General features: G+C 37.9%; 1 protein-coding gene across 3 annotated transcripts in view; it reads right to left on the bottom strand.

Moving 5' to 3' along the window:
* Exo84 (exocyst complex component Exo84) overlaps positions 1 to 24,359 on the bottom strand; it is a 210,753-nt gene that overhangs the window by 18,957 nt on the left and 167,437 nt on the right. For all 3 annotated transcript variants that reach the window (XM_090373093.1, XM_090373094.1, XM_090373095.1), the window contains 3 exons: positions 22,265 to 22,398; positions 12,736 to 12,964; positions 919 to 1,109 (listed from right to left, as the gene is read on the bottom strand). In XM_090373093.1, the coding sequence (XP_090229219.1) occupies positions 919 to 1,109; positions 12,736 to 12,964; positions 22,265 to 22,398 (554 nt within the window). The remainder of the gene's footprint in view (positions 1 to 918; positions 1,110 to 12,735; positions 12,965 to 22,264; positions 22,399 to 24,359) is intronic.

Genomic DNA, 24,359 nt, shown 5'->3' with positions numbered 1-24,359 from the left:
ACACAAAAATACAATCTAAAATTAATGTAAAAATTAATACAAATGAAATTTACAAAATCAAATTTTTTGTGGTCGTAAGTCGCATAGGTCGTAAGTCGACGACCAAGTGTAATAGCTTAATTTTTGATGTTTGCACGTGAGTAGCAAAAAATCAATAGCTTAATTTTTGATGTTTGCATCACATTTTCGTGACAATTTGGTTTTACTTCAGGCCGAAATTTAATATCATATACTTGGATTTCAAGAAAGTTTTTGATACTGTTGAACATAAAGACCGCTGTACAAACTGGAGTAATGTGGCAATAAGGGCAAGTTACTGCTATGGATAAAGGGACAGTTGAATGGGAGAAGACAGAGAGTTGTTATCAATGGGTACTGCTCTTCATGGACCAATGTGGTGTCCCCCAGGGTTCAGTTTGGGGCCCAATGTTGTTTTCAATATTTATTAATGATAATGATGTAGGTATATCAAGCTTAATGTCTAAGTTTTGCAGATGATACAAGGTTCGCAGGGAGGTTATTGACAATAATCAGAGTGAGCTACTGCAACAAGATCTAGAACAATTAAGTTGATAGGCTGAAAAATGGCAATTGAAGTTTAACATTGACAAATGCAAAGTACTGCAAAACTGCTATGGGTAGCAGTAATCCCAGATTAACATACTAGCTGTGTTGTACTACACTTGAGGTAGTAGAAAATGACCAATGACTATGAAAAAAAATATATAAATAAATAAAATCTGTAGTGTTTGTAGTTTATTCAAAGACCAAGGAACTAAATATGTATTGTTTTATCAAACAATACATATTTAAAAAAAGTAGATATTTCAAAATCTATTTTTGTGTAGAATACAACTTATCATGTATAAATAAAATGATTTCAGAAATTCATAAAATTAAGAATCTAATAGCATTTACCTCATTCTTATAAAGGTCATTTTGAAGTGAAGCTTTTATGTGGTTTAGTTGAGAAATAAATGTAATTGCCAATGCATCAGAAACAAGTTGATGAACAGAGGGCATGTAGAGTTTCAACAAATCATCCAGGGCATTAAGATATGTCTTACTGAAAGAAGTGGTATTAACAGTTAAGTCCAACCAGCATTCCTCTGAAATAAAAAAAATTAATTTATAAAAAAAGATAACCCCTTGTTAAAAAAAAAAAAAAGCATACTTTTATTTCAAAATAAATAAATAGATAGATGGATTTTCAAACAAATATACCTGTTTATTTAGTGAAGCTTAACTGCAACCTATCAGATCCTTAAAAGACCAAGTAGCCTTAATTTAGTTTGAAATTTGGACTAATTCATGAAATAAAATTTGAAAAACCTTAATTTTTTTAAAAATAATTCTGTATTCACTCAATCAAGTATTTTCTTGTGATATTTAACCCAGTGAGTGATGGTAGGTGGCTCTCTGTATTTAACTTCTCCATTAATGTTGGTTTGTTCCAAGATTCAGTTCTTTCTCCCACTTATTTTCCTCTTGTATATTAACGATTTTCTTCTTCTTCTTTGTCTTCGCCTTTTCCCACGTTATATGGTAGATGACTTTCATCAACCGGTGAAATACCACCACTTTGCTTATTGGAGGCTTGAAGTGGTGAAACCCATGTTTAGTCTCTAGAGCAAAGTTTCCGGCATCCCCCTCCCCTCTCCCCATACTTCTCCTTCAACCCATGCACGGTACTAAGTACTATAGGTTTTGATACCTTTCGTGTTTGGGGTTCTCATAAAAAAAAAAAAAAAAAAAAAATATGGGGTCGGCATTCAATGTGCCCAAATCACACTTTACATCCTCTTCTTCTCTTCTAGTTGGATTAACTTCTTAACCGGAAAACATCTGTTGGTTTTGGCACAGTTTTTACGACCGGATGCCCTTCCTGGCATCAACCCTCACCATTTATCCGGGCTTGGGATTTAAGCTGCCGATCTACTAAACCTGCCACAGCCATATAAATGGAGTAGCTCTTATTCAGTGATAAAGCTTCCTCGTGATGTCACAATTTAATAATTTTACGCAATTTATGCCGAATTTCTAGTCACCACTGAACAAGCAGGTGGCACTGCTGTAGTTCTTTTATCTTCTGGAAACATCCAAATGGGTGACTTGGTAGAATTACTGTGACCTTGAAAATACAATAATGTATAACTCAGCAACACGTGAGTATTTTTAAATACAATTTGGTATCCTGAAAACTTCTACACCAAAGCTATCAGGTAGCACAACTATTCTACTAAGAATTCCCAGTGACTGATTATAGTTCCTTAAAAATTTAATGACCTTGAAATTTCCCATGTTTTCCTATGTCCGAACATAATAATGATAGCAATTTTAAAAAAGTTCACAGTCCGAAAAATAAAACCACCTTTAGGCCCCAAATCTTAACCTATCACTCACCCACACTTATTTTATCTAAAATATAACTTCTCTTTGAACAACACTCCTGAAAACCTTCTTTATTAATTAATTTTAATAGCGCACTAATTTAGCTAGCATACAGTTGGTGGTGCCACCAGCCTCACACATATTAACAATTTTCTACCGACTCAAAATCCTATCCATAATTTTGCTGATGATAGTGCACTATATTCCATCTTCCAGTTTGAAAATCCTTTTCCTGTAGAAACAGCCTTGACTTCTAGAATAACCACCACCAATTCGTTAAATGCCAATTCCAGGTAATTCCCAAAAGGGGCAAAGAAAAATTAACTTCAGTCTTGTCTTATTTATTGCAAAAAAAAAAAAAAAAAAAAATCTACTAATCCTATGCTTCAATGATTGATTTCTATAAAAGATCACATATCTCTAATAGGAATTACCTTGACTTGTAGTCTCTCTCTTGGCATAATCACATTACATACATTGCTTTCTCTGCATCAAAAAACTGGGTTTTCTTTTTCAGTCTCAGCATTATGTTTTCTTCTATAGAACTGTCTATCTACTCTGTACAAATGTCATATCCATCCTGCCATGGAATATTATTCCCACATCTGAAGTGGTGCCACCAAAACCTCTCTCAAGCTTCTTGACTCCATTCAAAAGAGGACAGTCTAGATTAATTAATGACTAATCTTTTACACAGTCTCTTCATTCTCTGTCTCGTACATGTTCTGTTTCTGCAGTATGCCTTTTCTATAGATACTTCAACGGGTACTATTCCTCTGAACTGGCATCTGTAATTCCCTCACTGTCTTCCAAATTAGTCTGACATTGTGTCACAAACATACAACATTCAATTACCATCCAATCAAAATTCATAGAATAAACTTTTTCCCTTCCTCATTTTTCTCTTGTTTTCTAGAACAATCTTCCTTCACATATATTTTCAGAAAAACTAAGATAAAGAGAAATTTAAGTCAAATATCAACAAGTATCTTCTGTCATCTACTCAGCCTTCCATCCATACACAGTACTAAGTACTATAGGTTCTAATTCCTTTAATTTTTGTGGTTTTCATTAAAAAAACATCATAAACATATATATATAAAAAAAACATTATTTGAACAATTTCATGAAATTAATAATGATACAATGAAATTCCATTATTACAAGAAATTTGCTATAATGAACATTATTAATCTAACAGTTTAGCAGCTTTTAGCAGAAAATATATGGTAACAGGAAATGAAATATCAAAATTTATAAAACTGGCCATAACAAATGCTTTACACTACTACAATATGTAATTTTTCTCATGTACGTTTTTTTTCCCCCTAACAGGCATACACATTTATCTTTAACACCACTGTCAATTCTATTTAGCAGGCATTGGGTTTTCATTCTTCAAAGTTTTGAAACAAGTTTTCGTGACTAGATCATCAGAAGGCTAAAGAAGCAATATTTAGTTGTAATTGTGAACATGTCTGTCATGGAGTGAACTGTACCTTTGACAAATCACATTATTTGGAACACTTTTGTCCAATTTACTTTCTGTGGGAAAATGTGTAATATATATTTTAATATAAAAACTTATTGGGAGAGAAAATAAAGAGATCAATGCCTGCGAGAAGAGTTATCAGAAAAAAGTCAAACTAAAAGGTGTAGGTTATATTATAACTTTTTATCCTTAAGAATAAATTCAAGATATATTTTTCTGTGTCAATGCTCAAGAGAAGAGGAAGAAGTTGCAAAGTGCTGAATAAATTTTGATTTTGGTGTAAGCCTCATTGTGTACCCACATATGCAAGATACAGGTATCAACCCACTTATCCTGTATGATATAAGGCAGGGAGGTTTCAGAGTTTTACAATTTCTAAACAATTCACATACATAAATTGATTACAGCAATACCTAGCTTAGCACGTCAAACAGCATGGGTTTCACTATAACATGGTTTTTAATTAAGTTTAAGTCAATCTGTAAACAAGTGGATACAAGACAAGATTGTCTTGTGGATACAAGACAATCTGTAAATAAGGTAATGCGACCATAGAAATTACAAAGGGAACAGCAATGCACTAATGTATTGTCCCAATCCCCGAAAGGACAACATTAGGTGATAAACATGCCACTAATCTGATGTGGGTGGTCATAAAAGCCAAGTCGCCCCTTTCATTTTTGTCTATTCCAAGAATTGGGGTTTTTTGACTGCCTGAGCAATTAAGAATGTTTGCATAGTTACCAAAATTTGTTCGGTATATTCATGTAGTATGCTCGTTATAACAGTGAGTGATTGTATGGTAATACGTGTAAATTAAAATCATTATGGCTTTTTGCTCATTACAGCCATGATCTCATTATTTCCGTGCTCATTATAACCAAGTTTGACTGTGCATATACAGGGTGATTCACTACCAGTGTGACAAACTTGCAGGAGGTGTAGGGGGCACAAAGATGAATCGGAATCACATAGCATTGCAGAGTCCGATATGCCTTCGTCATGCGGTAGAGGATGTTGAACAGGAGGTCGCGTGAACAGCGATCCTGCTGGAAGTCAGCATTTGTGAACCGTTTCTGTTCAAGAAACCAAGTAGCAAAAGTCCTCCAGAGTGGATAATCCGCAGGCTCCAATGATTGGATGCGTTGCAGATGGTATGAACTCATTTGGTTTGTTGACAGTATCCTTCATACAGTGGATTGGGAAATACCCAATCGTTGGCCTATCGTTCGAGTACTCCTACTCGGATTGCCTTCTGCAAGATGTAGGACATTCTCCTCATTGTCTGGCGTCCTCATCGTTCGCTCTCGATTCATGGTACCTCTTGTGAAACAACCAGTCTCACGTAACCTTCTCATCATACGATTAAAATCATATGATGACGAGCACGCCTGAGCGGGATGTTCCTGGTACAAGTGCAGAGCGGCGCACCCATTACAGTCCGCAGCTCCATACGCGAGTTGCATGTCGGCCAGTTCAACGTTTGAATACTCGTCCATCCTACTGCCTTGGGAACCGGTTCACAAATGCTGACTTCCAGCGGGATCGCTGTTCACGCGACCTCCTGTTCAACGTCCTCTACCGCATGACGAAGGCATTTCGGACCCTGCAATGCTATGTGATTCCTATTCATCTTTGTGCCCCCTACACCTCCTGCAAGTTTGTCGCACTGGTAGTGAATCACCCTGTATATATAATTTAATTTTTACACTTTAAACGAACCTCATTACAACAAACTTGTTATTACAAAACCTGAAAATTTATGTCCCTTGAACTTTGTATTTGAACTTTTACCTTAGACTTCACTTCTGTTCTCTTCTCAGTTATCATACAAACATTCAACGTTCAATTGATATTAGTAAAATTTTAAAAACTTTCTTATATGCGAATGTGGAAGCAAAGTATTTATTCAATACTGTTACAACAGGTATCAAGGATAATATATGGTTGATTCTTTTTCTGTTACAGTTAATGAAGAAATACTTGCTGCTGTCCTTTGCCCTCTTAGTTGTATTAACCAGATTCTACTGTATATCTATAATTTCCTATACATCAGGGTTGGCCAACAAGTCAATCGCGGATTTAATTTTGGTCAATCACGACGAATTTTAAATATACAGTCATCCCTCGATTTGTGCACCTTGTGAAATGAAATTTTTGAGATGGTAGATCACAGCATATTTTGAAGGAAAAAAGTAGATTGCATCACAAATTAAGTTGGCCACTCCTGCTATACATCATTGGCAAAACCCTAAAAGTGTCCTACTAACCTGTCCACACCATTCAGAAAACTTCATTATCAGATTGTATATTTAAAGTCCGTTTGATTTTCTAAACCTTTGAGTTTGGTGGTAGCCATGTGGTGGATTACTATAGCATTCCTATTACCCCTTGTGTTTCTGTCTCCTACATTTAACCATCATTTTGTCAATAGTAACTTGCCCATAATATCACACTGCTGAAATTTATACAACAATCATTCATTTGGGTGTGTATCAAAAGCTTTGCTGAAATCTAAGTAAACAATGTCAAAGTTATTCCTTCTATCCAGATCTTTACTGACAACCTCATACCTGCTCATTAGATTAGTGAGATGTTATTTACCTTTAACAATGCCATGCTGTGATTTCCTTATAAATCTATACCGGTCCAGATGATCTCGTATTACATCCTTAACTAAAGACTCCATAACCTTCCCTGGCACTTCAGAAGTCACAATGACAGGTCTGTAGTTGTTCATTTCACCCTTTGAGCCACCTTTATGAATAGTAGAGACATTAACACATCTCCAATCTGTAAGGACATCACCTGAATATAAGGATGCCCTCATTATACAGAAAAAAAAAAAAGGTTTGCTTTTGTTCCATCAGCTCCTAACGCTTTGTTCACTTTTAAAAATTAAAAGTGAACAAAGAACCAGGAGCTTTTACCTTAGACTTCACTTCTGTTCTCTTCTCAGTTATCATACAATCATTCAACATTCAATTGATATTAGTAAAATTTTAAAAACTTTCTTATGTGCGAATGGGGATGCAAAGTATTTATTCGATACTGTTACCACAGGTATCAAGTGGATAATATATGGTTGATTCTTTTTCTGTTACAGCTAATGAAGAAATCCTTGCTGCTGTCCTTTGCCCTCTTAGTTAATTTTGAAATTAACTAAGTATGCATAACCCTTTGAGTAACTTGATAACATTAGCATTAGTAGATGCATATGATGCAAGAAAGCAAGCTTATGCAGCACCAGCCGAAAAAAAAACAAAAAAAAAAAATGCACCCATTTCACCACCCCGTTCATTCCAAATACCTATCCAGTTCAGCCTTAAATTTATTTAGGCTATCAACTTCCACAACAAGGGATGGAAGTCTGTTCCACCAACCAACTAACCGCTGGCTAAAGGCAAATTTCCGCACATCTATCCTACATCTGTCTTTCCTCAATTTGAATTTATGACAAAATGTGATTATTCTGAGCAAGAAGAAGAATCCCATCAGCACTGAGCATGCTCAAACCATTCAAGGCTTTTACACACCTCAATAAGATCACCTCGCAGGTGCCTAGTCTCAGACACGGTAATTTGCAAAACTTAATTAAGCCTTTTTTTGTAAGAGCAACCCTTTGTTCCATTCACTAATCTTGTTGCCCTTCTTTGTGCTCGTTCCAGCAGCTCTACATCCTTCCTAAAATGAGGCCTCCAGACCTGTGCTCAAGGTGAGCCTGACCATTGCTTTATATAAGGGGATAATCACCTCCCTATCCCTGCTATAAAAATTCCTGTATATCACTGACAAGACACCATGAGCTACTCTTGCAGACCGTCTGCACTGCTCAGAAAACTTCATATCTGCCTGCACAATTACCCCCAGGTCCTTTTTGCTCTCTACCACTGCCAGTGTAGTACAAGAGTTGATACGTTACTCTGGGGTTACTGCTTCCCATACGTAATACTTTACATTAGTCGATGTTAAACTTCATTTGCCACATCTCATTCCATCTGCTCAACTTTTCTAGATCCTGTTGCAGCAGCGTACTGTCATTAGTGTCCTTAACAACCTTGCCAACCTTCATATCCCCTGCAAACTTGGACATTAAGCTTGATATACCATCATCAATATTATTTATAAATACAGAAAACAAAAATGGACCCAACACTGAACCCTGAGTGACTCCACTAATAACATTAATCTACGATGAGCAGTGTCCATTGATTACCACTCTCTCTCCTGCTGACCGGGCTAGCCGAGTGGGTAAAGTACCTGCCCGGTAACCCAAAGGTCGCGGGTTCGATTCCCGCCTCGGGCTTGGATCAAAGTACTGCAAAAACCTTGGGAGGTGCAATATGGCCACAGAAGCCGATGCGCCAACAACTACCAAATCAAATCACTCTCTCTCCCACTCAACCATCCCTTTATACACAGCAATTTGCCTCCAATATCACACTGCTCCAATTTGTTTAGCAGTCTTCCATTTGCAAAAGTATCAAAAGCCTTTCTAAAATCCAAATATAGGATATCAAAGTTATTCCCTGCATCCAGTTCCTTTGTGACCACATCATAGTATCCAATCAAATTGGTCACGCAAGACTTTCCCTTAAGAAAACCATGCTGTGTCCGAGCTATAACTGAAGTCTTGTCTAGATGGTCCTGCGGTGCTTTTTTAACCAGTGCCTCCATTAATTTTCCTGGAACAGAAGTTAAACTAACAGGTCTATAATTACTTGTGTCACCTTTGGTCCTCCTTTGTGAATTGAGGTCACATTTGCACATCTCCAGTCCATGGGTACCTCCCCTCAGTCCAAAGAAGCTCTCATAATTATGGATAAGGGTTTGCTTACTTGCTTTGCTGCCTCATTTAATATAACTGGATAGATCCTATCCACCCTGGGTGCTTTTTTTATGTTTATCTTCAACAATTTATCCTCCACTTTCCTCTCAGTTATTACAAAATCATCTAGCTCACTGCCAGAGTTTAATTCACCTCTGGCATTCCCCCTCCCTGAATAACTCCTCATGTGTGAATGTAGATGCGAAATACAGTAAACCCCCGCTATTCGCGGTATCTGTATTCGCGGTTTCGCGTATTCGCGATCGCCGATTTAATATAAAATGAAACCTAAAAAATGTGAATTTTAAAGTGTCGTGAATATTTTCCACCATAAAAAAACATGGGCGTGGCTAAAATTATCTTTCCTGGTCAAAACAGCGCTCAGTGGGTGGGGGGGAGAGGGGTGACAAAATCGCGAGTGTGGATATTTCTTGTTAATCCTTGTTCAATATGTGTTATGCGCTTGTTATGGAAGGTTTCGTCGTTTGCTTTTAATTTATATGCTTATAAATTGAATAAATTTATCAATTTATAAATTGATATGCTTACAAAAGTGATAAATCTACTGTTTTGCAGTGTAAAACAGACTTTTTTCGAGTGTGTTAACGGAAGAAAGTGACTTTATTGTGGACAAGTTCTTTCTAACCCCTACAAAAATATGACTACGAATAACAAGAGAAATGTGAAAATATCAAAGAAGGTGATGCCATTAGCGAATAAAATTGAGTTATTAGATAAAATTTCTAATGGTGAAAGTGTCTCCTCAGTGGCAAAACATTATAAAATCAATGAGTCAAGGGTGCGATCAATCAAAAAATCGGAAGAAAAAAATCCGCCGTAGTGTCCGTGAAAACGCGCTAATTGCTTCAAAAATTTGCTCTGTAACTCGTGATGTTAAATTAGAAAAAATGGAAAAAGCTTTAAATCTGTGGATAGAAGACCGAACTCCAAATAAAATTCCGTTAAATTCACTCATCATTCGTGAAAACGCAAAACTCCTTATCAACGCTTTAGCGAAACTGGTGATAGCACTGGCGGGATAGGTTTTTTAGCTAGCAAAGACGCTGGTTTGAAATTTCTAATAAATATTACATTTAATATTAAACTGTTTCTTATTTTCATTTCGATGCCATATGCTTGCATTTCACTATGTACTGTCTATGTACATAGTCATATTATGAAGATACATATAATACATAAATAGACAAAATTTTAGACTAGTTTTTCTTATATACTTTGGAACGGAACCCCTTTATTACTATGGGAGCCATAACTCAGTATTCGCGTTTTCGGTATTCGCGGCATTTCTCAGGAACGTAACCCCCGCGAATAGCAGGGGTTTACTGTACTCATTTACTTTGTTAGCCACCTAAGCAAGATCATCAACAGTTGAACCATAAAAATCCAGTGGACCAATCTGATTCATCCCTTTCCTTCTAGAATTTACATAGGTAAAGAATTCTTTGCTGTTTTTCTTTGCATCCTTTGCCAAAGATTTCTCATAATCTGCCTTTGCCTGCCTAATCTCCTTTGTGACTTGGTTACAGACCAGCTTATATCTATCATAGGCTTCCATGTCACCCATTAATTTTTATATATATCTCATGCATTTTTCTTCTCTGCCATACGTCTGATTAGTTCATCTGACATCCATTTAAGCCTAAACCTTGAACAATATTTCTTAGTTGGTATGTAAAGCCTAGTAGCTTCCAAGATAAATTCTTTGAATGCTCCCCATTTTGAATTTGCTGTTGGTAACATCATCAGTTGGTCCCACCGTATAGAATTTAAATACTGTCTCAGACCACCGTAGTCGACTTTACAAAAGCAAAAACCCTTCCATTTACCCCTAATGGTAGTTAACCCTTTCAGTTTTTTTTTTTTTTTTTTTTTTGATTTGGTAGTTGTTGGCGCATCGGCTTCTGTGGCCATATTGCACCTCCCAAGGTTTTTGCAGTACTTTGATCCAAGCCCGAGGCGGGAATCGAACCCGCGACCTTTTTGGGTTGCCGGGCAGGTACTTTTACCCACTCGGCTAGCCCGGTCGGCAACCCTTTCAGTAAATCCCACTTCAGCACACAGTGATCACTGCCACCTAGTGGTTCCTTTATCTGCAGATTCTTGATGCATGAAGAATCACTACTGATAATCAGATCAAAAGCATTACTTCCTCTAGTTGCCTCCCGAACATGCTGATGTAGAAAATAATCATCCAATAAATCCACAAAAGCCTTCCTAGTGTGTGAGTGACCAACCCACAAATTCCAGTCAATATCTGGGAAATTATAATCTTCCATTATAAGACTGGTTTTACTGGCCCACTTTATTTCCCTGTACAGTTTCTTACTTTACTCATCAGAGTCATTAGGCCTATAACACACTCCTACTCTTAATTTTGATCTCCCAATGTGTTGTCACACCAAACTGATTCGACACTGCACTGCCCAGCGATGTCGACTGGCTTCACTTCCTTGGAAATGAAGCCAGGCCTAATAGCATAACCCCTCTTTCCTTCCCATCCCGTCTATCCTTCCTGTACACATTGTACTCCCCAAATTCCAGTTCTGCATTCCTTATTTCTGTGTGACACCACACTTCTGATATCCCAACAATATCTGCCTTTGATGTTTTGAGCAGTACCTCAAATTCATCAAATTTATTTACCAAACTCCTAGCATTGGTGTATACGGAAGTATACGTTGTTGTTGTTTGGTTTTTTTTTTTTTTTAGGAGCATTAGCAACTAAGGCCATATTGCTCCAGGATATGCGGTGGTCATTCCTTAACCTTTCCGCATCCTCCGTATTTGGTGGTGACGGGCTCGAACCCCGGTCTAATCAAGAAGCGTGTGCTACGCACTGCTGCTCCTTCCCACCTGGCTACGGAGGCGCCTGGAAGTATACGTGCACCTGTTCCTATTCTTAGCTACCCTAACACAACCCATGTATTTACTTGTACCGCAATGACTCCCAGCAGTATCTGAAATACCCTGCGTCTTGTTTTCCAGGCTGCTGCTCATTCTAATAGAAGCAGTGCAAGAATCACTTTCACTTCTGCCAGTGGCTACTGTTAATCTATTAGTCCTAGTATCCTCCTTCAAGCTAGCGGTTTTCCGGCCCACCTAACACTGCCTTGATAGCATCAGCAAATATTCTTGCGCCCTTTGTATTTAAGTGTATCTCATCCCTGTAGAAGTAGTCTCTCCTGTTAACAAGTACAGACCAGGCTGAAAAAAATTCTACCCCTTGAGCCTTGCACAATCTTTCGAGGGTCGAATTGATCGACAAGGCTCTCATCATATACTCCCTCCTATTGTGTCTGGGTAGACTTGCAGACACTTTCAAATTCAACCCTAATTCACGGTAGACTAATTTATATTTAATGTAGGATTCAAGGCCTGTGATAATTTATAATTATCCCATATATCTTTTGTTTTGTATGTTCTTTTGTAACCCACTTCAGTCTATAACTTCAACAATACTTTTCTGTTGTAAAGGGTAATTTTGTAGGTATGATATAATGTCTAAGAACATAGCCTTCCAGAAAGTAGACTGAGATACTGCTTACCTTTGTTGTATTTCTGCTATACTGAGGTAAGAAGCAGTCATCCAGAAATTCCAGATGAATAATTAATCGACAAGGTCTAGTCATTTTCTGGAAAATGAAAGTTTTCCACAATAAGACATTCTAATTTGTTCTGCCCATTCTATTAGTTAGTTTCTGCCCATTCTATTAGTTCATTATAGTGTGGATATACTTGTCTTGAATCTATATGTTTAGCAATTAGAGCATTACATTAAACACCCTCCTCTCCTTCATCAAGTCTATCCCTCCTATACATATTTTTATTTGCCATATTCAAATTCTTCATCCAGTATATCAGAATGACACCATATTTCTGATATTTCTATGATGTTTGCATTTGTTGAGTTAAGAAGTATATGACAATTAATAAAATTTATTAAAGTATTAGTTAAATCATATGAAATTGTTAAAACATTTCTAAAATAATATCTTAATCTTACCACGAACATACTGGTCTTGAATGTTTGTTATCCCAATCTCTTTCATATCTTCTAGAAATTTATTAAGACCAACTTTATTCTGGTGATTCTGAGGTCGCCATTTATCTTCAGCCGCTCGAAGTTTCACAGATTCTAATAATTTGTCCTTGGTTTCATTGATTATCCTTTCAACATCTGTCTGAAGTAAACTATTCAATGCAAAAGATAAATCCAGTCCAATTTCTGAAAGCTGAAATTGTGCAAAAATTTAATTTCATATTTGTATGGAGAAAATATCAGTGATTTATGTACAAATACACATACAATCATATTATATAAAATGCTCAGCAAAAGATATATAACCCACGTGTTATATATGGTATGCATGTTTGTGTGCTCGCAGCATGCATAATAATGCATATTTGGAATATTATTTGGTATGCCACTATTTCTATATATTAAATAGGTGCATATTTCTATCAAAAAGTTTTATCAAATTAATAATCTGGAATGCACAAAATCAGCAGTAGTATTAACATCCCTTTAAATAAATACATGTGTACAGAATATAATACTTAATAAAATTATGAAAGAGTATTATGTGGGTAACAATGATAGCATTATGAAACAGAAATGACACTAATGATACTGGAATGGATGACTTTAGATATGTAATAATGAGCATATACAGCAGAGCACTTAATCAGGTGTGCCTTCCCTAACCACATGAAAGCATACAAGAATCATAATATACAACACAGTCAACAAACAGATCTGAGCCTTCTTAACTTGACATAAATTGGGGATTTCTTTGGTATAGCAATTATTTTAGTCATAGTGCACCGTCATGCATTGGAAGAAAATCACAATTTTTTCCTGGACCATGCCAGCCTTCATCGTTCAACCATCAGCAAAGAAAAGATTTCAAAAAAAAAGTTTTGGTACTCTCAGGACTATCTTGTCCTTCTATATCCTTTTGCAGCCAGCAGATCACATCACACTCAGAAGTATTTCTAATAAATACTCATCTGCAATTTCAAAATCACTAATTTGTTGTGGCTCAGCCTCATTTGCACAGCCTCTTCTCAATGCAAAGTACCTATTCAAAGCATCAGCAAGGTCAGCTGAAGTATCTAAAACTTTTCCATACCAGTGCACAAAGATTTGATCTGATTCGTTTTCTCCTTGGTGTATTCAAAAAACATAATTTCCTTGTCCTCTCTCTTAGCCAGTGCTTTTTCATATGCAGCCTTTGCCTCCCTAACTTTATGTGTGGTACTAATACAGATCAACTGGCTGTTGTAGGCCTTGGGCATTTTTTGTTGCTCTAACTATCCCATGCTATCTTTTTCTGCTCTATTAGACCAGCCAGCTCTGCAATCATCCATATCCTCCTCATGCAATATTTTCTTAATGTTATGGATGTCTTCATCTTCATGGCTTCTGTTATTAGCATTAGCAGAGGCATATGATGCAAGAAAGCAAGCTTATGCAGCATCAGCCAAAAAAAAAAAAAAAAAAAAACCACTTCCACTTCACCCCTCTGTTCGTTCAAAATACCTGTCCAGCTGAGCCTTAAACTTATTTAGGCTATCAACTTAAACGACAAGGGATGGAAGTCTATTCCTTCCACCATCCAACCACCCGCTGGCTAAAGGCAAATTTCTGCACGTCTATCCTACATCTGTCTTTCCTCAATTTGAATTTATGCCCTCTCAGGTGATTATTCTGAGCGAGAGGAAGAATCCCATCAGCATTGAGCATGCTCAAACCATTCAGGGCTTTATACACCTCTATCAGATCACCTCGCCGGTGCCTAGTCTCCAGACACTGTAATTTGCAAAACTAAAGCCTTTCTTTGTAAGAGCACCCCCTTTGTTCCATTCACTAATCTTGTTGCCCTTCTCTGTACTCATTCCAGCAGCTCTACATCCTTCTTGAAATGAGGCCTCCAGACCTGTATATAGTACTCTAGGTGTGGCCTGACCATTTCCTTATACAAGGGAATAATCACCTCCTTATCCCTGCTAGAAAAATTCCTATATATCATTGACAATACACCATGAGCTATTCTTGCACCCGTCTGCACTGCTCAGAGAACTTCATATCTGCCTGCACAACCACCCCCAGGTCCCTTTCATTCTCTACCACTGTCAGTGTAGTACCACAGAGTAGATACGTTGCTCTGGGGTTGCTGTTTCCCATATGTAGTACTTTACATTTGTCAATGTTAAACTTCATTTGCCACCTTTCAGCCCATCTGCTCAACCTTTCCAGATCCTGTTGCAGCAGCATAGTGTCAGTAGTGTCCTTGACAACCTTGCCAACCTTTGTATCGTCTGCAAACTTTGACATTAAGCTTGATATACCATCATCAATATCATTTATAAATACAGAAAACAATAATGGACCCAACACTGAGCCCTGAGGGACTCCACTAATAACATTAGTCCACAATGAGCAGTGTCCATTGATTACCACTCTCTGTCTTCTCCCCCTCAGCCACCCCTTTATCCACAGCAGCAATTTGCCTCCAATGTCACACTGCTCCAATTTGTGCAGCAGTCTTCCATATGCAACAGTATCAAAAGCCTTTCTAAGATCCAAGTATATAATATCAAAGTTATTCCCTGCATCCAGTTCCTTTGTGACTGCATCATAGTATCCAATCAAATTGGTCAGGCAAGGCTTCCCCTTAACAAAACCATGCTGTGTCCGAGCTATAACTGAAGTCTTGTCTAAATGATCCTGCAGTGCTTCTTTAACTAGTGCCTCCATTAATTTTCCTGGAACAGAAGTTAAACTCACAGGTCTATAATTACTTGTGTCAGCCTTTGATCCTCCTTTGTGAATTGGGGTCACATTTGCACATCTCCAGTCTGTGGGTACCTCCCCTGAGTCCAAGGAAGCTCTCATAATTATGGCTAAGGGTTTGCTTACTTCCTCTGCTGCCTCCTTTAATATAACTGGATAGATCCCATCCACCCCGGGTGCCTTTCTTGTGTTTATCTTCAACAATTTCTCCTCCACTTTACTCTCAGTTATTACAAGATTCTCTAGCTTACTGCTAGAGTTGAATACACCTCTGGCTTTCCCCTCGCTAAATAACTCCTCATGTGTGAATGTCGATGCAAAATATTCATTTAGTTTGTTAGCCACCTGAGCCGGATCATCAACAGTTGACCCATCGATATCAAGTGGACCAATCTGATTCATCCCATTATTTTTCATTAGAAGTATTCCATGATTCAAATGTATTCGCCCTCACTCTGCAATTCACACAATTAATAGATGCCAATATAGTGCCTTAAATTGTCACAGTCCTTTCTTCTGAAATTAAAACCCATGCCTTTACCTTTAACTACTGCAATAGCTTTCATCTTCCAAATAATAAATGTGTGATCACCTGCCAATAGTTCCTGTACTGTGTAACCCCTGTGATGTCATCTGATTCGTAATGAATGATGAGATCTGGAATATTCTCGCTACTAGTATTTTCTCTAACATGCTGGTACATATAATAATCATCTATTTTATTTTAAAAAAATTTTCCCCATGGTGAGTTTCCCCTCCCACTTATTACAATTAATCTGGGGTAGATTGAAGTATTGTTTCTAACACACAACACAGTTATGCTGGTAGACATAACTCTAACTAAGCAAAAGCTCTTTTTGCACTCAGGCTGCTTTTGATAAGAAGCATGACCTTCTTATCAAAAGCAGCCCTCCTATCCATCCTAAATACATTATACATACCATAGTGCAACTTGTCATCCCCAATTTCTGGGTGGCACCACGTTTCTGCCAGCCCTATTATGTCAACATTAAGTTGTCCTTAGCAAGAGTTCGAATTCAGCCATTTTATTGGCAACACACCTGACATTACTGTAGACACAATTAAGGCTAAGTATTCTTCTACAGTTTGCTACCCTGACACACTCCTTGAAGTTAGTTAGGCTTGTCACTTTGGCTGGCTTTATTTTTCTGCTCATTTGAGGCATTGCTACCCATAGAACATCTTGCCAACATCTGTTATTGTGACAGCAAACAGGAATTCTTGATGTGAGTGCAAGCATTACCTTGACCCACATCATCATCGGATAAATGCAGATCTATACTACCCTTCTATTTCCTAACTAGCAGTTTCCCTGAACCCTTAAGGTATCCTCAATGACTGGCAAAAATTGTTGCAGCACCTTTGTTCCAATGAATACCATTTTGAGTTAATCCACAAAGCTTTCACAGCATATAATCCCACCTATCATGTTTGGGCAGAATTGCAGACACACACATTCTGACACAACTCGTGCAATTTTACATCATGGTCCTCTATTTAACCAATAAATGGTCATGTCATATTCATTTAATATTGTTAGTCCCCACATAAATAATAATTCTTTCTTTATCTCTCATTAAAATCTGACAATCTGTTGGTAACATTAATTGTTGCTCCCAGCAAACACATACTGGTTCTGGTCTGCCTACCTTTATTATAAAAATCATTATCCATTTCAATGACAATAGTCTCCCAGTATAACTAAATCACCTTCAACCAGAGCAGTATACACTTGACTATTCTTTTCTGCAACCCAAATTGGAGGTGCATCACTTGGCAGGTCACAAGATACTGAATTCCCTGACGATCTCCCAGTTACATCTGTGTCTAGGGCAAGCACCTGTTTCTTAAGTGACTGAACTTCTTTTCACATTGCACCAAGTTCTAATTTGAAATCAGTATTATACACCTTACATTAGGTGCAAAGAATTGTCAGATGAGCTAGGAATGCTCATAGACATTTCCATCTGAGTCACTATGCCCTTGGATTTTGTATTGTAAGTGGATCTTGTAACAACCATAATTTAGGTAAAATTTGAACTATAGAAATATTACAAAATTTTAATTTATAATTTATTACAGAATTTAAATTAACAAAGTATTACAGAAATTAATACTGTTAACAAACTTTAACCACTAGTGAAGTTACATTTAAGCTGCTGAATGAAATTAAAGTTTCCGCCAAAATACTGAAGAGGAATATTAAGCTGCAGCTTAATATTCCTTTATTATTTTCAAATACACATCTAAATACAAAAATAAACTAATCTATGTGGCTATAGCAATTCAAACCATATATTAAATACAGTTTAGTATATTAAATTTAAAAAAAAACTCAAAATTATTTCAAAAACTAACCTGCTATGAAGAGGTTCCGAAATGCACAGCCAAACAATACAGCCTTGTTCCTATAAATATTTAACATAGCAAAAGCCATGCAGCACAGTAAATACAGGTAATCTTCGTATAACACAGTAGTTAGGTTCCTATAAAATCTCGTGTAGTGCGAAACCGAATTATATGGGATTAAGAACCAGTGCAAAAAGGGGATTATGTTCCAAATGCTAACAAAAATGCACCATTCCATATTCGTCTATCTTCTGGTCTCTTTAAAAAATCAGTAATCTGGATTTGTTCACTTTTGCTTGATAGATCTTTGCAAATTTCATATGAAACTAAGCATTTTTGAAGCTCCCTTTTGAACTTTGGGCTCCTTTCAGCCGAAGAATCTGCATTCAAAAAATAAGATCAAAAAATAAAAAAATAAATAAAATAAGAATTTTCATCTGCTCTATCATCCTCTGAATTGATTTGGTTTACCTCTGATGCCATTTCCACTAAATCCGCTTGGCCAGCCTCTTTTTCTACCAGTAATTCTTGAATGTCTTCAGTGACCATAACTTTTTTTTTTTTTTTTTAGGAGCACTGGCAACTAAGGCCATGTTGCTCTGTATATATTGTCTATAAACGGCTTGTGTTCTGAGGACAATTTTCTGTTTTACTAGACGAAAAACCTGAGTTTCTGGGAGAAAAAGCCATGCTACCCTTGCTTGAGACTGATTAACTCAGCCACGTTGGAAAAATACCCATAAAAATCCCTCCCATCACGGACAGGATTCGAACTCATGTCTTTTCCACCTGGTGCGGGGAACGGCAATTCTACCAATTGGATGGCTTCAGTAGTCATATCACCAAAACCTTCCCCTCCTACCAATTTACCATGTTCTACTATCACACACCGATTCCGTTTTCTGCCGGTTCAATCATATTTCCTGATTGAACTGACTCTGACCATACATTTTTCCAAGACCCATTCAATGTTGACGGTTTAGTTCATTGAGCAATAAAGCCAATAGTCCAGGCGCCTCCATAGCCAGGTGGGAAGGAGCAACAGTGCGTAGCACACGCTTCTTGATTAGACCGGGGTTCGAGCCCGTCACCACCAAAAACGGAGGATGCAGAAAGGTCAGGGAATGGCCACCGCATATCCCGGAGCAATATGGCCTTAGTTGCTAATGCTCCTAAAAATCAAATAACAAACAAACAAACCAATAGTCCACAATTGAAAAATGTTTCCACGCCTCCATTACTTCAATAGATTCAAAATCAATTCTAACAATACGATTTTCTAATGTGATGCATTTTAAAGGTAGATATAATGCCTTGATCAAATGGCTGAATTAAAGAAGCTGTATTAAGTGGTAGGAATATTACTTCAATGCTTAGATGACTTCTAATTCTTTTAGATGGCTTGGTGCATTATCCAGTAGTAATAAAACTTTTTGACATCTAGATTTTTCCACAAGTTCAATAGCACAGAACCTAACACAGGGATTTCTCCCATTTTTTTTTTTTTTTTTGCATAACAACTAGAGAGTCAACGGCAGGGTTTAAAAAAAAAAAAGAATGGAAATATTGAAAAATTACATTCAACATAATAACAGGGTTTTCTCCACACAAATGCTCAAAAATACGGTGTTAGAGCGAAACCGTGTTATATAAATACCGTGTGTGCAAGGATTGCCGCAATTTATTAACTGTGTTAGAGTGAAACCATGTTATACGGGGGTTGCCTGTATATAGAAAATAACCTGAACTATTCAGTCCATTTATTTGTTTTTACAGCCAGCAGATTTCAAACAAACTGGTCATCAGTACTTATTTATTATTATTATTAGACATATGGTGCAAGGAAGCCTGAGGCATATGCTACACCAAGCAAAATAAAGTTCTGAATTACCCGGGGAGGGAGGGAGGGAGGGGGGGAGAGAGAGAGAGAGAGAAGTAGAAGGGAATCACCAAGAAAGAGAAGAATGATGATATCCAGCTCAGGACCCTGGGTGATGTGAAAACTCACCAGATGTGAGCCCCTGGGGTCGGACAAGACTTCAGGGTCTCCTTAACAGACCAATGCTGTGTCTGAACTATTACTGCAGTCTTGCGTAGATGGTTCTGCAACACTTCATTAACCAGTGACTTCATTATTTAATGAAGAATAGTAGTTAAACTAACTGGTCCATAATTATTTGTATCACCCTTTGAACCCTATTTGGGAATTTGGGATACATTTGCTCATTCCAGTCCATGGGATCCTCCCCTGAATCTAACGATGCACTTGTGGGGTATTGTCAATGATGTACAGAAATTTTGCTAGCAGAGACAAGGAGGTGATTATCCCCTTGTATAAGGCAATGGTCAGGCCACACCTTGGGTACTGTATACAGGTCTGGAGGTCTCATTTTAGGAAGGATGTAGAGTTGCTACAATGAGTACAGAGAAGGGCAACAAGATTGGTGAGAGGAACAAAGAAGTGTGCTTACGAAGAAAGGCTTAAGTCTGCAAGTTGCAGCATCTGGAGACTAGGCACCTGCAAGGTAATCTGATTGAGGTGCATAAGGCCTTGAATGGTTTGAGCAGGCTCAATGCTGACGGGATATTTCTGCATGCTCAGATTAAGAACCTGAGGGGGCATAGGTTCAAACTGAGGAAAGACAGTTGTAGAATAGATGTGCGGAAGTTTGCCTTTAGCCAGCAGGTAGTTGATTGCTGGAACAGATTTCCATCTGTTGTGAAAGTTGATAGCTTAAATAAATTTAATGCTGACAAACATTTGGAGTGACTGCACGGGTGAAATGGGAAGGTTTTTTTTTTTTTTGGCTGATGCTGTATAAGTTTACTTTCTTGCATCATATGTCTCAACTAATGCTATTATACCAATACTAAACTAAATTCTCTGTAAATAACTCTCCCTGCAATGGTAGCTGTTGTCTATGTAAGTATTCACATACTTACATAGACATTTCATTACACTGAAATGACAGAATTCGTGGGATACCTGGTTGCTGAGCAACATAACACTGTCACAACTCTCGCTAGTGGATGAACCCACATCTTAGCAGGTATATAGATACACTACATTCAGTAATTAGATATCAGTATGGATAAACATCATGAATTAACAGACTTTGAAAGATGGATGATAGTCGGTGCCTGATGCATGGGTCACTCTATCGCAGATGTAGTACAGAAATTGCGCTGTATGAGAAATTTCTGGAATAACATCTCACTGTGGACAGTGCTTTGAGCAGAGAAAGGTGGTGGATGAACGTGGCCGTTGACATCTGTCTTACATTGTTTCAGGCAACTGGAGAGTGACAATGGCACAAATCATCGCAGACTTCAACAAGGGAGGTGCCAGAAATGTTTCCACCAAGACCATCAAGCGATCATTAGCTGCAATATGATATGGGAGCTGCCAACCCACCAGAGTCCTATTGCTAACACCACTACACAGGACTCTATGCCTCAACTGGTCAAAAGAACATCGGCACTGTCCCTTGGATGATTGGAGATGAGTCTTCTGGTCCAATGAGCCTCATTTCCAGTTATATTGAGAGTATGGAAGGGTGCATATCTCACGGAAACCGCACAAAGCTATGCATCCGTCATGTCAACGAGGAACTGTTCAGGCAGGTGGCTGATAATGGTCTGGGGTGTATTCAACTGGCACATGTTGGGACATCTGATATATCTAGACGTATCTCTGAACGGTCCAGGTTACATGTCCATCCTTGCAGACTATCTGCATCCATCCCTTCATGGTCATTGTGCACCCACAGGGCAAGGGACTCTTCCAGCAGGACAACGTGCCTCCCCACAGAGCCGTGGTGACTAGAACATAGTTTGAAGAGCATTCTGCAGATTTTACCACCATGGAATGGCCTCTCCATTCACTGGAAATGAACCCTGTGGAGTATCTTTGGGATGCTGTGGAAAGGTCCTTTCGAGTTTTGGATCCTCCACCCGGGAATGCGACAGAATTACGGACAGCAGTGCAGCAAGCATGGATAGAAATACCTGTGGAAGGCTTTCTTGAACTAGTGAACTTAATGCCTCGCCATATGACTGCCTTTAACTGGGAAAAAGGTGGCTCTACCCATTAATAGGCAGGTATCCCATGATTTCTGTCCACTCAGTGTAGTTACTTTATTTATTTTAATAACTAAAGTCCACTTCAATTTACCATTGCATAGCTTAAGCACAACACGAAATTAAATTACATCTACTTGGCTGCCACAGAGAGCAAATCTCAACATTGTAAATGTAGTTGGCTAGCAGAGAATAATTTTTTAATATAAAAAATCATTAACTTTATTTATTAATTTTTAAACATTAAAAATTAAATTAACTGAGAATTTAGTTCACAGTGACTCACCTGATCACAATGGCTTCTAATAACTGCTACACATTCAGCAGCAACAGTTGGTGCAACTTGAGTTGTAAAAACATTCCATGAAAAACTTTGAAAAAACAATTGCTGTAGTTCTGATTTAGCCCAGACTACAAATGCTGCAAAGAAAAATATTAACAAACAGACAAAATTAATAATAACACTGCCTTGACAAGGAGAACATTCGACACCTACAAATCAAACTATGAAAACTTCTCTGGAAATATGAAGTCCAAACTATTTCCATAAATGAGATTTTAAAGGCACAAAATTATTATATTATCATCATTTTTAATTTAAAAATTTTTTTGGCACTAATAATATTAAGAGTAGGAGACCGGCAGAATTACTTAACAAGTACAGGTCACTGTTGAACAAAAGCCGAGAATTAGGGTTGAATTTGAAAGTGTCTGCAATTCTGCCCAGACACGATAGGAGGGAGTATATGATGAGAGCCTTGTCGATCAATTCGGCCCTGGAAAGATTGTGCAAGGCTCAAGGGGTAGAATTTTTTTCAGCCTGGACTGTACTTGTTAACAGGAGAGATTGCTTCTACAGGGATGGGATACACTTAAATAGAAAGGGTGCAAGAATATTTGCTGATGCTATCGAGGCAGTGTTAGGTGGGTCGGAAAACTGCTAGCTTGGGGGGGGACAAAGACCAATAGATTGACAGTAGCCACTGGCAGAGGTGAAAGAGATTCTTGCACTGCTTCTATTAGAATGAGCAGAAGCCTGAAAAACAAGATGCATGGTATTTCAGAGACTGCTGGGAGCCATTGCGGTACAAGTAAACACATGGGTTGTGTTAGGGTAGCTAAGAATACAAACAGGTGCAGGTATACTTGCGTGTACACCAATGCTAGGAGTTTAGTAAATAAATTTGATGAATTTGAGGTATTGCTCAAAACATCGAAGGCAGATATTGTTGGGATATCAGAGACGTGGTGTCACACAGATATAAGGGATGCAGAACTGCAATTTGGGGAGTACAACGTCTACAGAAAGGATAGACAGGATAGGAAGGGGGGAGGGGTTATGCTATTAGTTAAGAAACACATAAAAACCAAGGAAGTGAAGCCAGTCGACATCGCTGGACAGTGCAGTGTGGAGTCAGTTTGGTGTGACATAAACATTGGGAGATCAAAATTGAGAGTAGGAGTGTGCTATAGGCCTAATGACTCTGATGAGTATAATAAGGAACTGTACAGGGAAATAGAGTGGGCCAGTAAATCAGAGTGTCTTATAATGGGAGATTTTAATTTCCCAGATATTGACTGGAATTTGGGGGCTGGTTACTCACACACTAGCAGGACTTTTGTGGATTTATTGGATGATTGTTTTCTACATCAGCATGTTCGGGAGGCAACTAGAGGGAGTAATACTCTTGATTTGATTATCAGCAGTGATTCTTCATGCATTAAGAATCTGCAGATAAATGAACCACTAGGTGGCAGTGATCACAGTGTGCTGAAGTGGGATTTACTCAAAGAGGTAACTACCATTAGGGGTAAAGGGAAGGGTTATTGCTTCCGTAAAGGCGACTACGATGGACTGAGACAGTATTTAAATTCTATACAGTGGGACCAACTGATGATGTTACCAACAGCAAATTCAAAATGGGAAGCATTCAAAGAACTTATCTTGGAAGCTACTAGGCTTTACATACCAACTAAGAAATATTGTTCAAGGTTTAGGCCAAAATGGATGTCAGATGAACTAATGAGGCATATGGCAGAGAAGAAAAATGCATGGGATACATACAAATTAACACATGACACAGAAGCCTATGATAGATACAAGTTGATATGCAACCAAGTTACAAAGGAGGTTAGGCAGGCGAAGGCAGATTACGAGAAATCCTTGGCAAGGGATGCAAAGAAAAACAGCAAAGAGTTCTTTATTTATGTAAACTCTAGAAGGAAGGGGATGAATCAGATTGGTCCACTTGATATTGATGGGTCAAGTGTTGATGATCCTGCTCAGGTAGCCAACAAACTAAATGAATATTTTGCATCGACATTCACACATGAGGAGTTATTCAGCGAGGGGAATGCCAGAGGTGTATTCAACTCTAGCA

The sequence above is a fragment of the Mastigoproctus giganteus genome, chromosome 5, assembly GCF_048544385.1.
Source record: "Mastigoproctus giganteus isolate SK-2022 chromosome 5, ASM4854438v1, whole genome shotgun sequence".
Lineage (NCBI taxonomy): Eukaryota > Metazoa > Arthropoda > Arachnida > Uropygi > Thelyphonidae > Mastigoproctus > Mastigoproctus giganteus.
Note: the sequence above shows the minus strand (reverse complement) of the source record. Positions and strands in the feature narration are given on the sequence as shown.